General features: G+C 45.2%; 1 protein-coding gene across 1 annotated transcript in view; it reads right to left on the minus strand.

Moving 5' to 3' along the window:
- Positions 1-249: 249 nt before the first annotated feature.
- CAPN2 (calpain 2) overlaps positions 250-13,592 on the minus strand; it is a 63,564-nt gene continuing 50,221 nt past the window's right edge. Inside the window, exons 15-21 of the mRNA XM_003308765.5 lie at positions 11,896-11,953; positions 9,669-9,733; positions 6,186-6,254; positions 5,570-5,648; positions 4,168-4,284; positions 3,854-3,912; positions 250-1,260 (exon numbers count right to left, since the gene is read on the minus strand). Of these exons, the coding sequence (XP_003308813.1) occupies positions 1,237-1,260; positions 3,854-3,912; positions 4,168-4,284; positions 5,570-5,648; positions 6,186-6,254; positions 9,669-9,733; positions 11,896-11,953 (471 nt within the window). The 3' untranslated portion in view covers positions 250-1,236. The remainder of the gene's footprint in view (positions 1,261-3,853; positions 3,913-4,167; positions 4,285-5,569; positions 5,649-6,185; positions 6,255-9,668; positions 9,734-11,895; positions 11,954-13,592) is intronic.

A 13,592-nucleotide genomic window follows, 5' to 3' on the forward strand; every position in this document is an offset into this window, starting at 1 on the left:
GCCTAACAGCAGATCAGCAAGCAGTAGAAATTAGAGCTTCCCTTATGTTATGGTCAGATTATCAAAGTTTCTGAATTGGATTTTAAAAAATTTTATAGTTCCACATTTTAATTATAGGCAAGATGTCTTTTCCTTTGAATACATGAATTTACAGAGGCAGCATACCTTGTTAAAGTAGAAACAAGCTATAATCGTGTGCTCATAAACCGTCCTGTGGGGCTGCCCTCCAGGAAGGAAAACATGGCATGGTGTGATTGCATGGGGTAACCCTTTATTTTTATTTAACAGTACATTTGGAAGAAGATAAGGCAACAAGGCAAAATTTCTATAATGTTGCTAGCATTTTCCCAAGGTAAAGCCAGGAAACAAACTTGTGTCCTTTCTATAAGAACTTCTAAGTGATGTCCCCTCTAACTCCATGGACAGACACTAGTGGTGGTGAAGTTCATAAAGTTTTGAGGTGGCAAACAGCTTATTTTGTCCTTAATCATAATTGGTTTACAAATTGGATGCCTGGTTTTGGCATACTGGTTCAGTTGATCAAGCGCAGGATCCCTTTGGTCTTTGTAAGACCAGATGTATAAGGCAGAATAGGGTCAAGAACTTGATTGTAAGGAGAACGATTTACTATTACCAATCAGTATTCTACAAAACCTGTCTCTTGTTTAACCCAAGCGACAGAGGTGAGTCTTCTCTCCTGGACTCTCCAGATGCCTTGACAAGATTACTTCATGATATACCATGTTTCCCAGTTGGCTCATGGGAAATGGTAATCTTGGACTGTTGTTTGGTAGAATCAACAGCTGTGTTTTAAACTTGAAGTTGCTTTAAATATTCCCTGCCAAGGGCCTCGTGTCCTTTGAGAGTGACTCAGTGTTTTTGCTCAGCTGTTAAATACCTCCCTGCATTTTTTTTTCCTGATTTAATATTGCTATGAACAGGAAAGTGTGTAAAAGTAAAAAGTGTATACTATTTACAGATTTAAAGCTTTCTTTGACCTTGTCAAGGGTTAAGCGACTCATTTGCATTTAGTATAATGATATGCAAATCTTTTACTTTGATGTGTGAAACTTCTGCTATCTCAAATTGACAGTATCATTATTTTCAGCTATGATCATCCGTTTAAGTAAATGTTCCCATAATTTTGAGGTCCAGATACAAAGTGTTTTTCTATGGAAGCTTAGTCCTTGGCTGATTTTCCATCATGAGAAGTCTTCAGGCAGATTAGTTATAACTTCAAAGTACTGAGAAACAGAGCCACTGTGAGGAAGGAAAAAAAACCAAGTCAGCTCAGTGACCACTTTTAAAATTAAAGGCTATTTAAGTACCTGTAGATTGTTCCAAAAAACTTGTACTGGAAAAGCTGATTGAGGGCTACAATATCAGTGCACTAACTCATATTTTTCTTACCTGATTTCTAGAGTCTAGCTTTTAACAGGTCAGTAGTCTGTGTGATTTGCATTAAGTGGCCGTGAATCATATTACAGGGTTGATTGCACACATGAAAAGTGAAATTCACACAACAGAAATTAGCATTTTCACATCTCTGCCTCAGAGTATCACATCAGAAGTTAGTTTGGGATGTGGATATCCCTGCAACCAATGGTGTTCAGCATTGGTTCTAAGTTGTAGTGATACAGAAACTTTAAATCAGATTGATTCAACTGGTCTGGGATACAGCCAGGACACCAGCACTTTGGCAAAGCTCCCCATGTGATGGAATCTGCAGCCAAGGTTGAAATCCCTGCAGACTGAACGGAGAGCTTCTGAACATGGCTCATCCTTGCAAAGACTACGAGAAGCGAGGATCTCCAGGAACCTGCAAAAGGTAAGGCTTAGGAGTGGCAGGAAAAGCCAGTGGGTAAGAAGATGCTTCTCGGAGGAGATGCGGAGGGAGTGGACTGAGCAGGCAGGCCAGGTGGACCCTGGAGTGGGGGTGGGTGGCTGGGGTAGAATAGGATATCCAGCAAGAATGACAGGCTAGGATTTCCAGAACTTAACATGTGGCATGTTTCGTGTCACAGTTGTGTTGACTCTACTATTTATTTTATTTTAAATTTTTTGAGACAGGGCCTCGGTCTGTCACCCAAGATGGAATGTAGTGGGGAGATCATGGCTCACTGCGGCCTTGACTTCTGGGCTCAGGTGTTCCTCCCACCTTAGCCTCCTGGGTAGCTGGGTCTACAGGCACGCACCACCATGCCTGGCTAATTTTTTATTTTTTATTTTTTTCTGAGACAGAGTTTTGCTCTTGTTGCCTAGGCTGGAGTGCAGTGGCGCCATCTCAGTTCACTGCAACCTCCACCTCCTAGGTTCATGTGATTCTCCTGCCTCAGCCTCCGGAGTAACGTATTTACAAGCACCTGCCACCACGCCCAGCTAATTTTTTTTTTAGATGCAGTTTTGCTCTTGTTGCCCAGGCTGGAGTACAATGGTGCAATCTCAGCTCGCCGCAACCTCCGCCTCCCAGGTTCAAGCAATCCTTTTGCTTCAGCCTCCCGAGTAGCTGGGATTAACAGGCATGTGTCACCACGCCTGGCTAATTTTGTATTTTTAGTAGAGATGGGGTTTCTCCATGTTGCTCAGGCTGGTCTTGAACTCCCAACCTCAGGTGATTCGCCCGCCTTGGCCTCCCAAAGTGCTAGGATTATAGATGTGAGCCACCGCGCCCAGCCCTAATTTTTGTATTTTCAGTAGAGACGCGGTTTCACCATGTTGGCCAGGCTGGTCTTGAGCTCCTGACCTCAGGTGATCCACCTGCCTTGGCCTCCCAAAGTGATGGGATTACAGGCATGAACCACTGCGGCCAGCCTAATTTTTTATTTTTTTAGAGATGGGGTTGACTCTACATTGCAATCTAGGGGTAGAGATATTTCCTAGGATATGTAAAGTTTTAAGCAAGTTAGTGTTATTTGTAACCAGATAGACTATATTTTCACTTTGCTAATACAATGCATAATAGCAGAATGAGACAGTTATTTAGTTGCTGCCTTCCTCCAGAGTTCAAAATCCACGGAAAAGAGCTGCCAGTGCCTTAGACCTGCCCTCCTCACCACTTCGCTCCTCTGTTACACGGACAGGACTGACAACTGCCATTCTCACCCAGTGTCAGCCACTTCGCCCAGCCCTCTGTGGCCTTCCCTGAGTATAGAGGAAATGCTGACTGGAGCCAGGTGATAATGGAAGTATACCCCACCTGGCTTCTTTCTTTCAGTGAGAGAACTTCCTGTCATTGGGATGACACGAGAACATTTTACGCTTTGCTTTTTGTGAAATTAGCATACCCACTTAATTCAGATTGATGATCATTTCAGAGATGTGTATTGCTAGGGTTCCAGACACATGAGTGCAATAATAATAAAAAATGGCAAACGTATTTACTAGTATTGGTTTTATCTTAAACGGGGAGGGAGTAGAGAAAACTAATTTGCTTAAAGTATTTTAAGTAGATCCCTTCTAAGAATGATGGATCTTCCCAAAACCCAACTTGAATTTCAGCTGAAGGATTTCTTTATATAAACATGTTCTCCCTTGCATGCTAATCAGGAGTTCATTTTTCTAAGCATGATCCTGCAGCCACTCCTTAGTTTAACCTTGAGCTACACTCAAGTCAAAGCTCATGGGAAGAGGGAGCCAGGCGTGCATTTTGGACTTGAGAATAGGTGGTTGGAAAACAACTGCAAGTAAAAGTGCATTGTGGGATCTTACAACCGGTTACAGGCCTGGCCCCGACAGACCAAGAGCTCTTTAAAGCAAAACTTGAAAAAGCAGATCACTCAAGTAACAGCCCTTTCCGCCCCATGCCTCCCCCATCCCCTTAGAAGCAAGGCGGGGGCACGAGCTGCTGACTCACAGAGATAAGGTCGAGCTCTATTGTTCCAGTATTCTCGGGATCCAGCTGCTTAAATATCTCTGTGGAGGGAGAAAAAGAGGGTGTCACAAGTGAGTGAGCTGAAACAGATCACATTATCCTCTTTTCAGTTCAGCAGCTGACTTCATTGACCACCATACATGCTTTCTTCCTCACCCTCAAATTAGTAAAGAGGGAATTTCATTCTCAACTCCTGGAAGACATGTCTCTAGTTTAGATGATTTCACCGAGGTGAAAGGCAGGCCACTTTAATATCAAGAGAACAGAAATGAATCATTCCCCAAATATCCACTTACTGAATAGCGTTTCCAGCCGAACCAAACACCGAACAAAATTATCAAAATCGATGATGAGCTGGTCATCTGCAAACCGAGCAACGATGACTTGGTGGAGTTGACAGGGCATCTTGAAACCTGAAGTTACATGAACAAACAAACTCATTGCTAAGCATTAGATTGTTCCATTTAGCTGCGCTCACAGGCTATGAAACTAATGTGGTGATTTAAATGAGGTACAATTGCTTTTGTTCCTTGGCTGCTCTTCTGTGAGACTGGTGTTTGATTTTGCAAAGCCAGTACCTTCTGCTGTTTCTTTTGTTTTTGAACTGTCCACCTTCACCCTGCCTGTGTCCTTTGCTGACACATAAGTGTTTTCTTGCCTGTTTCTGTTCTCATGGTCACGGTTGCTTCATGTTGTTAACCATGCTGCTGCTGTTTGATTTTTTGTTTAGCTCTCAATCGTCTTGAAGGTCAGATTCTTCCTGGATATATGTGAGCAGAAGCTTTCCTGGTAAACTCACAGTAGTTCTCCCTCCTTCCAGAGTAAAATAATTTTTATTGAGCCTGTGGCCACCTAGCATCAAGACTGCCTGTCCCAGCTTCCTTGCAGTCAACAGAGGCCTTGTGATCAGAGTCTGGCTGGTGGGATGTGTGACCGGAAATGGCCTGTGTGCCCTTAAAGGCAAGGGGCCCTTCTTCTGTCAACCTGTTGGTGGCATGTGTTTGTGGTGGCAGGCTGTCCCAGGTCCCTTGGATGAGGGCGACCCTCGAAGGTCCGGTGGGCATCATGGATGGGGGGAGGCTGGGGGAAGCGTGATCAGATAGTGACATGGTAGGATAGTAGGAGGCACCGTCCTAGCCGTGGACTGCTGGAGCTGGGATTGCTATACGACAGAAAGACATACCTCGTATAAACCAATGTTGTGTGGGGTCTCTGCAGCAGCATTATATTCCAGCAAATAGAATGAACAGCCTCATGCTGACACATTTGTTCCCAAAGCCCAGCAGTCTCCTGCTTTGCTGGTCTACCACTCGCTTGTGTCCTTTTATTGATATCCAATTCTGCTAGGGTCTTACCCTAAGGGCTGAGCTGAGACATTCCATTTCTGCCTAACCAACCCTGCACCAGAAAGGAAGCACCTGGAGGAGGCTGTTGAGACCTGGCTTTGCCTGCTTACTGTGCCAGGCGGCTCCAAAGGAAACTTGGATTCAAGAAGGCACAGAGGGCAGAGCATCCTACTGCATTTAATTTTACCAATTAGTCTTTGAAAGGGGAATGAAAAGGAGGTGTCTGTATTAAACCAGCACCTACTTTATTTTATAGCTTTACCAAATCTTGTGTTATATGGTATAAGATGAGTGTTCACATATTCTACAGACAGATTAAACTAGGAACGAAAATGCAGTTATAAAGGGTTACCTGCTTCTTCTAACGCCTTCCGCATTTCATAGGAATTCATGGTACCAGACCTGTCAACGTCGATTTCTCGGTAAATTTTCTGGAACACATAAGTTAGCTGTAAGAACTATGACCCAAAGCAAAGCTGGCAAGTTACCTCCCTAGTATGTGCTGAGTGGGGATGAAGTTTTTCCAGCTCTGTGCCTCTAGTTTGGCCTTGGAAGAATCACTTATGTTTCTGCCTTAAATAACTAATAGTATTTTGCTTCTGTCTGTGAGCTGGTTTGTAAATACGCCCATCAAATCAGCCAGCCAACGCCCATAGGTCCATGTTCTTGTCTTATATAATTTTTGTACTTTAGCTGTCAAAAACCCTTTTCAGGAAACCCTTGATGGTGGCCTTTAGATGATCCCAATAATCAGGAGGAAGGGAATAGGCCATTTCACCTGCAAAGTCCTGGTTGGTTTTTTGTTTGCATTTCCTCAGCCCCATCTTTACTCACTCTGAGCTTCATTATGGGTAAAATCCCAATCCCCTTGGAAATGTTTCTCCACTCTGTGCAGGAGTTGCTGCATCTTAAAGCATATGAACAGAATGTTCCCCAACACAGATCCACCCGCATCTCTGGGATCTTACTTGGTATTTTTGAATCTTCGTCCAGAGAATGTAGAACTCCTTCAGCCCCAGCTTGCCACTCCCGTCCGACTGCCTTCAGTCAAGGAAAGCCCTTGAGTGTGGGTCCATTTGCACATAGTGTCACCTAGTTTGTCTTCTCAACTGGATCTTTTGAATATCATAGCACATACACAAGGAGGGTTTGCAGAAGGATCCTTTTCCTGCTTTTCCCACTGGCTAAACCTCCATTTAAAGGATTGGAGGAAGGGCGAGAAAGACCTGCTGGCTCCCTGCCGATTCTGGTTGCTGTTTTGATCTAGGGGTGCTGTGGAGGCCCCAGATACTACTAAAAATGAGGTATTGGATGACATGCAGAGGGCTTTGGATGGCTTCTAGTGGCTAGGCCCTTGCTGTTTTTTTAAAGTATGTGGAGTATATCTAAGAGGCCTTTGGTGAAGGGAGCTAGCAGGTGTACACCATGAATCCACTAGATAAAACTTCACAGAAGTGGCCAGGCATGGTGGCTCACACCTCTAATCCCAGCACTTTGGGAGGCCAAGGTGGGCAGATCACCTGTGGTCAGGAATTCGAGACCAGCCTGGCCAACACGGTGAAACCCTGTCTCTACTAAAAATAGAAAAATCAGCTGGGCATGGTGGCGCACACCTGTAGTCCTAGCTACTAGGGAGGCTGGAGGGGGGAGAATCACCTGAACCTGGGAGGCGGAGGTTGGAGTGAGCTGAGATCATGCCACTGCCCTCCAGCCTGAGTGACACAGTGAGACCCCGTCTCAAAAAACCAACCAACCAACTAAACAAACAAACAAACAGAAAAAACTTCACAGAAGCTTAGGCTGCCCCTTACCACCACTTCTCACTAAGCATTGGAAACAAGGGGGAAATGGATGACTAGTTTGCCTTGGGGACAGGTGGGTGGCCTGGGAAGGAGCTAGAGCAAAAGGGAAGTAGGATGCTCATGAAAGTAGCCCTTATCTAAATCAAGAAGACCATCTTATCCAACTTACAAGGGATGTGAAGGACCTCTTCAAGGAGAACTACAAACCACTGCTCAAGGAAATAAAAGAGGATACAAACAAATGGAAGAACATTCCATGCTCATGGGTAGGAAGAATCAATATCGTGAAAATGGCCATACTGCCCAAGGTAATTTACAGATTCAATGCCATCCCCATCAAGCTACCAATGACTTTCTTCACAGAATTGGAAAAAACTACTTTAAAGTTCATATGGAACCAAAAAAGAGCCCGCATTGCCAAGTCAGTCCTGAGCCAAAAGAACAAAGCTGGAGGCATCACACTACCTGACTTCAAACTATACTACAAGGCTACAGTAACCAAAACAGCATGGTACTGGTACCAAAACAGAGATATAGATCAATGGAACAGAACAGAGCCCTCAGAAATAACGCCGCATATCTACAACTATCTGATCTTTGATAAACCTGGGAAAAACAAGCAATGGGGAAAGGATTCCCTATTTAATAAATGGTGCTGGGAAAACTGGCTAGCCATATGTAGAAAGCTGAAACTGGATCCCTTCCTTACACCTTATACAAAAATCAATTCAAGATGGATTAAAGACTTAAACGTTAGACCTAAAACCATAAAAACCCTAGAAGAAAACCTAGCCATTACCATTCAGGACATAGGCATGGGCAAGGACTTCATGTCTAAAACACCAAAAGCAATGGCAACAAAAGCCAAAATTGACAAATGGGATCTAATTAAACTAAAGAGCTTCTGCACAGCAAAAGAAACTACCATCAGAGTGAACAGGCAACCTACAAAATGGGAGAAAATTTTTGCAACCTGCTCATCTGACAAAGGGCTAATACCAAGAATCTACAATGAACTCAAACAAATTTACAAGAAAAAAACAACCCCATCAAAAAGTGGGCAAAGGACATGAACAGACACTTCTCAAAAGAAGACATTTATGCAGCCAAAAAACACATGAAAAAATGCTCACCATCACTGGCCATCAGAGAAATGCAAATCAAAACCATAATGAGATACCATCTCACACCAGTTAGAATGGCAATCATTAAAAAGTCAGGAAACAACAGGTGCTGGAGAGGATGTGGAGAAATAGGAACACTTTTACACTGTTGGTGGGACTGTAAACTAGTTCAACCATTGTGGAAGTCAGTGTGGCGATTCTTCAGGGATCTAGAACTAGAAATACCGTTTGACCCAGCCATCCCATTACTGGGTATATACCCAAAGGACTATAAATCATGCTGCTATAAAGACACATGCACACGTATGTTTATTGCGGCATTATTCACAATAGCAAAGACTTGGAACCAACCCAAATGTCCAACAACGATAGACTGGATTAAGAAAATGTGGCTCATATACACCATGGAATACTATGCAGCCATAAAAAATGATGAGTTCATGTCCTTTGTAGGGACATGGATGAAATTGGAAATCATCATTCTCAGTAAACTGTCGCAAGAACAAAAAACCAAACACTGCATATTCTCACTCATAGGTGGGAATTGAACAATGAGAACACATGGACACAGGAAGGGGAACATCACACTCTGGGGACTGTTGTGGGGTGGGGGGAGGGGGGAGGGATGGCATTGGGAGATATACCTAATGCTAGATGACGAGTTAGTGGGTGCAAAGTACCAGCATGGCACATGTATACATATGTAACTAACCTGCACATTGTGCACATGTACCCTAAAACTTAAAGTATAATAATGATAAATAAATAAATAAATAAATAAAGAAGAAAATCTTGATCAGACAAAACAGATTCACATCAGAAATACTGTGGTTAGGGAATATTTTCCTAGAGGAAGTAATGGAAACACATCACTGAGGAAACAAATTCGAGCTGCTTTGTGCAAAGAAGTGATGGGCATATTGTCAGGAATTTCCCGCACCAGCCCCAGGAATGGACTGGTGGGCCTACATTCTTTTTCTTTCTTTCTTTTTTTTTTGGCGATGAGTCATGCTCTGTCACCCAGGCTGGAGTGCAGTGGCATGATCTCGGATCACTGCAACCTCCGCCTCCCAGGTTCAAGTGATTCTCCTGCCTCAGCCTCCTGAGTAGCTGGGATTACAGGTGCCCGCCACCACACCCAGCTAATTTTTGTATTTTTAGTAGAGACAAGGTTTCACCATGTTGGTCAGGCTGGTCTCGAACTCCTGACCTCGTGAGTCAGGAGGCCCACCTTGGCCTTCCAAAGTGCTGGGATTACAGGCATGAGCCACCGCCCGCCATGGGCCTGCATTCTAAGCCTTTCAGGGTAGGTGGGAGGGGGGGTGTAGCATTTGCTTTCCCTCATCAGAGGATTCTCGCATTTCCCTAGTAAGGGAGGTCAGCGCTGCTGACTGTCCGACAGCAACTCAGCAAGTTGGGAACAACTGGCTATTTTGAAAAGGGAGAAGGCCATGTGTTTGAATCTTTCTGGAGTGAGATTTTAAACTCCCCCAGTCTCTATTCCCTGGAGCACATTAAAGGATACATCTAGCATGTCAACCATAATTTTGCATGTCTCGATGCTGAAGCCATCTGACTTGATATCTTGGCCTAAAAGACAAAATCAGTGTGACAGGAAAAATCTCTGAGCGGTGATGTCCAGTTGAACTTTCCACAATCATGGAGATATTCTTTATCTGTGCCCTTCACATATAGAAGCCACTTCCATTATATTAAATAGCCACACGTGGCTAGTGACTACCAGACTGGGACAGTGCAGACGATGTCCACATTGTCCTGATGTCTCTGTATATTTGCCGTGGGCAAACAGGGCTTTAAAAAGTGCTTTTTGAACAAATAAATAACAGAATGATCAATGGTTGGGCCTTAGGTGCCCACAGGATATAAAGTCACCTGTAGTTGTTGGGCAGGGAAAAAGAAAACAGAGAGCAGGTGTGTTAATTCTAGGCTATGACCCGTGAGAGAAAGAGGTTTACTTGAACTGTCCATCTGCAGACATTTATGGACTGTGTCCCCAGCTGACTGAGAAACCTGAGGAACTGGGATCGATCCACGAGCTATTTGTGCTGCACTAAGTGAGTCCTGTCCACTTGGTGTTTGGCAGGTGGCATGAGACCCTCCCTGGTCACCAATGTGAACCTGGCTCCCCACAGACTTCACGAAAAGCCCAGCCTTTTTGTTATGTCCCTGAAAGAGGTTAGAGCCTGACCTGCCTCAAAGCTGCCACTCTGGGCACCAACCCCTTCTTAGATGGTCGTAAGGCTCTGGCCCAGCAGCTGTGCATGCAGACTCTGGTGTGGAGCCCTCCAGAAGGCTGGAGTCAGCAGGCAGCTAGGGGTAGGGTAGTAAGCTCAGAGGCACGTGCGGAGCGAATGCTGCTCCCCCAGCAAGGAGTGGGCTGAATCCAGGCAAGGCCCGCTTCTTCCCCACCTCCCAGCCCCACCCTCCATCTGTGCAGAAACAATGAGGCTTTAGTCTCCTCAGCTCATGAGGACTGCATATCTGAAGAGCTCTGTGACCTCACTTGTGCTTGGTGGCCTCCAGGGTAAACACAATCTTCTTGCCTTCCCTGAAAATTAGAGGAGGGCGGGTGCAGACTGGGTCTCCTCTGGGGAGGCCCTGCACTGGACTGACCGTAACCTGACTGGCCCAGCCCTCTTGGTTCACACTGGGAGGGAAGACCCAGCTGGCCCTGGACTCTTCTTTGGCTCTGAAAGGCAGATTTATTTTATCTCATGGAGTTAGGCTAGAGGCCATCTTGTCAGAGGGAATGATGTCCCTTGAAGTCCATGAGGCTTCTCGAGATGATCCCTAGGGCTGGTATGCAGCAAACAACCATGACTGCATTTGTCTCTGATGCAGATTCCTAACTTCTGATATGTTCAAAACTCTGCTTCCTGGATTGCCAGTTGCTCTCTTAACAAATGCAGCGTGATTCTTTTGATAATTTGAGGGGAAAAAATGTCTCTGTGTTGTGTTTCCCGCTCCTCCCTGCTGGTGATCCACAGTAAGGGGTTGAACAATCAATCCTCTGACATTTTTTTGCTTAAGAAATAGTTAGTTACAAGATGTGGCCGGGCACGGGGGCTCACACCTGTAATCCCAGCACTTTGGGAGGCCGAGGTGGGCAGATCACTTGAGGCCAGGAGTTCAAGACCAGCCTGGCCAACATGGAGAAACCCCGTCTCTAGGAAAATACAAAAATTAGCCGGATGTGGTAGTGCATGCCTGTAATCCCAGCATTTTGGGAGGCCAAGGCAGGTGGATCACTTGAGGTCAGGAGTTCAAGACCAGCCTGGCCAATATGGTGAAACCCTGTCTTTACTAAAAATACAAAAGTCAGCTGGCTGTGGTGGCACTTGCCTGTGATTCCAGCTACTTGGGAGGCTGAGGCAGGAGAATCGCTTGAATTTGGGAGGTAGAGATTGCAGTGAGCTGAGATTGTGCCACTTTACTCCAGCCTGGGCGACAGAGTGAGACTCTGTCTCAAAAATAAAATAAAATAAATTAAAAAAATAGATCACACAAAGCTAGTATGTAGTGGAAACCTGGATTTGATCTTTGATCTGTGGATGCTACAAACACTTGTTCTTTTTTATCACATCATACAAATCCTTCATCCACTTCTTGGCGGGGATGGAGGGTGGTGGTTTAGTCACAGCAGCCAGACATGGAGGGGGAAAGATTTCCATGTTCCCTCCCATCCACAGGGGAAAGAGCAGGATGAGGTTTTGCAATGAGGGGGTACTCACGCTTTGCTAGAACCCTTCTCAGGATGGTCTGCAGCTCAAAGGCAGAGATCTCCGCATCCTGTGGACACGTAACCAGAGCATAGTTATTGGCCCCCCGTGGGAGCTGGATGAGCACAGGGCAGGACACCAGTGCATTAGGTAGGCCTGCGGTGGGGCCTATGAATGTGCATTTCTAACAAGCCCCCCGAGCCATGTTGGGGCTGCTGTCCCCAGACCACACTTTGAGTAGTACTGCCCCATTCTGGATTTTAGATACAGTGTTTTTGGTTTGGTTCTTTTCAGAACACCCAGGCTGGGCTGGACTGCAGTGGAATGATCCTAGCTCACTGAAACCTCAAACTCCTAGGCTCAAACGATCCTCCAGCCTCAGCCTCCCAAAGTGCTGGGATTACAGGTGTGAGCCACTGTGCCCAGCCTAGATACGGTGTTTTAATGTACGGATGCAGTAGGGAGAGTTCACTCACCATTTCTTTGCTATAGAGAATATAAATAATAAATACTCCCCTCTACCCATGTTTGTGGTCTTTCTTAATTCTCTTATACCATTCCTCTTATCTGGCATGTCTTCTTCATTCTTTAAAACTCAAAGCTCAGACTTCCTGTAAAACTGGTGAAAACCAGCTGTCTCCAAGACCTAGCCGGCCCTCCTCTATGCCCATCATGCCAGGGCCCCTCATGGGCTCAGATGTCTCTATCCACTTACACATATTTGTGTAACTCATGGATAAACTCCTTTGTTTAAAACCAAGATTGATTGCAGTCATTTTTGCCTTTTGGGGTGTGTATGTGTGGGATTCAATCAGAGGGGAAAGAAGACTCTCATGGCCCCTTTCCTTGGGAATCTGGGAGGGAGCAGAGGGTGAGAGGCCGGTGGAGGCGCAGAGCAGACGATGGCTGGCTTAGTACTTTGATGGGTCTTTAGGTCAGCGAAGGGAGTACCAGATGAGCTCAATGATTGGAAAGTTCCTCCACATAGTGAAGAAAGAGGACTTTTTTTTTTTTTTTGGAGTTGTTGGGAAGAAAGAGGGCTAAATAACTTTGTGATGGGACTAAATGGCCGAGGGATTTTTTTAAGAACAGGGAAGTGGCCAGGTATGGTGGCTCACACCCGTAATTCCAGCACTTTGGGAGGCTGAGGTGGGAGGACTGCTTGAGCTCAGGGGTTTAAGACCAGCCTGGACACCAAAGTGAGACCCTGTCTCTCAAAAAAATTGAAAAATTAGCTGGGCATGGTGGTATGCATCTGTAATCCCAACACTTTGGCAGACCAAGGTTGGAGGATTGTTGAGCCCAGGAGTTCCAGAGCAGCCTAGGCAACATGGCAAGACCCCGTCTCTATAAAAATAAAAATAAAATACAAATTAGCTAGACATGGTGGTGTGCACCTATAGTCCCAGCTACTTGGGAGACTAAGGTGGCAAGATCTCTTGAGCCCAGGAAGTGGAGGCTGCAGTGAGCTATGATCATGCCACTGCACTCCAGCCTGGGTGACAGAGAGAGACCCTGTCTCTAAAAAGAAAAAAAGAAAAAAGAAAAGAGAACAGAGAAGCCTAATTCAAACACTCTGTTGCAGGTGGCCTGCATTCTTGAGACTTGAAACCCTTCCACCTCTCCAAATCCTTTGTGGAAATCAAGGATAAGGGGCCAAGTTTCATGCCTCAATTGGTGTAGAACAGAGAAAATAAAACAGTCACAAG

This window comes from Pan troglodytes, chromosome 1 (assembly GCF_028858775.2).
Source record: "Pan troglodytes isolate AG18354 chromosome 1, NHGRI_mPanTro3-v2.0_pri, whole genome shotgun sequence".
Classification (NCBI taxonomy): Eukaryota; Metazoa; Chordata; class Mammalia; order Primates; family Hominidae; genus Pan; species Pan troglodytes.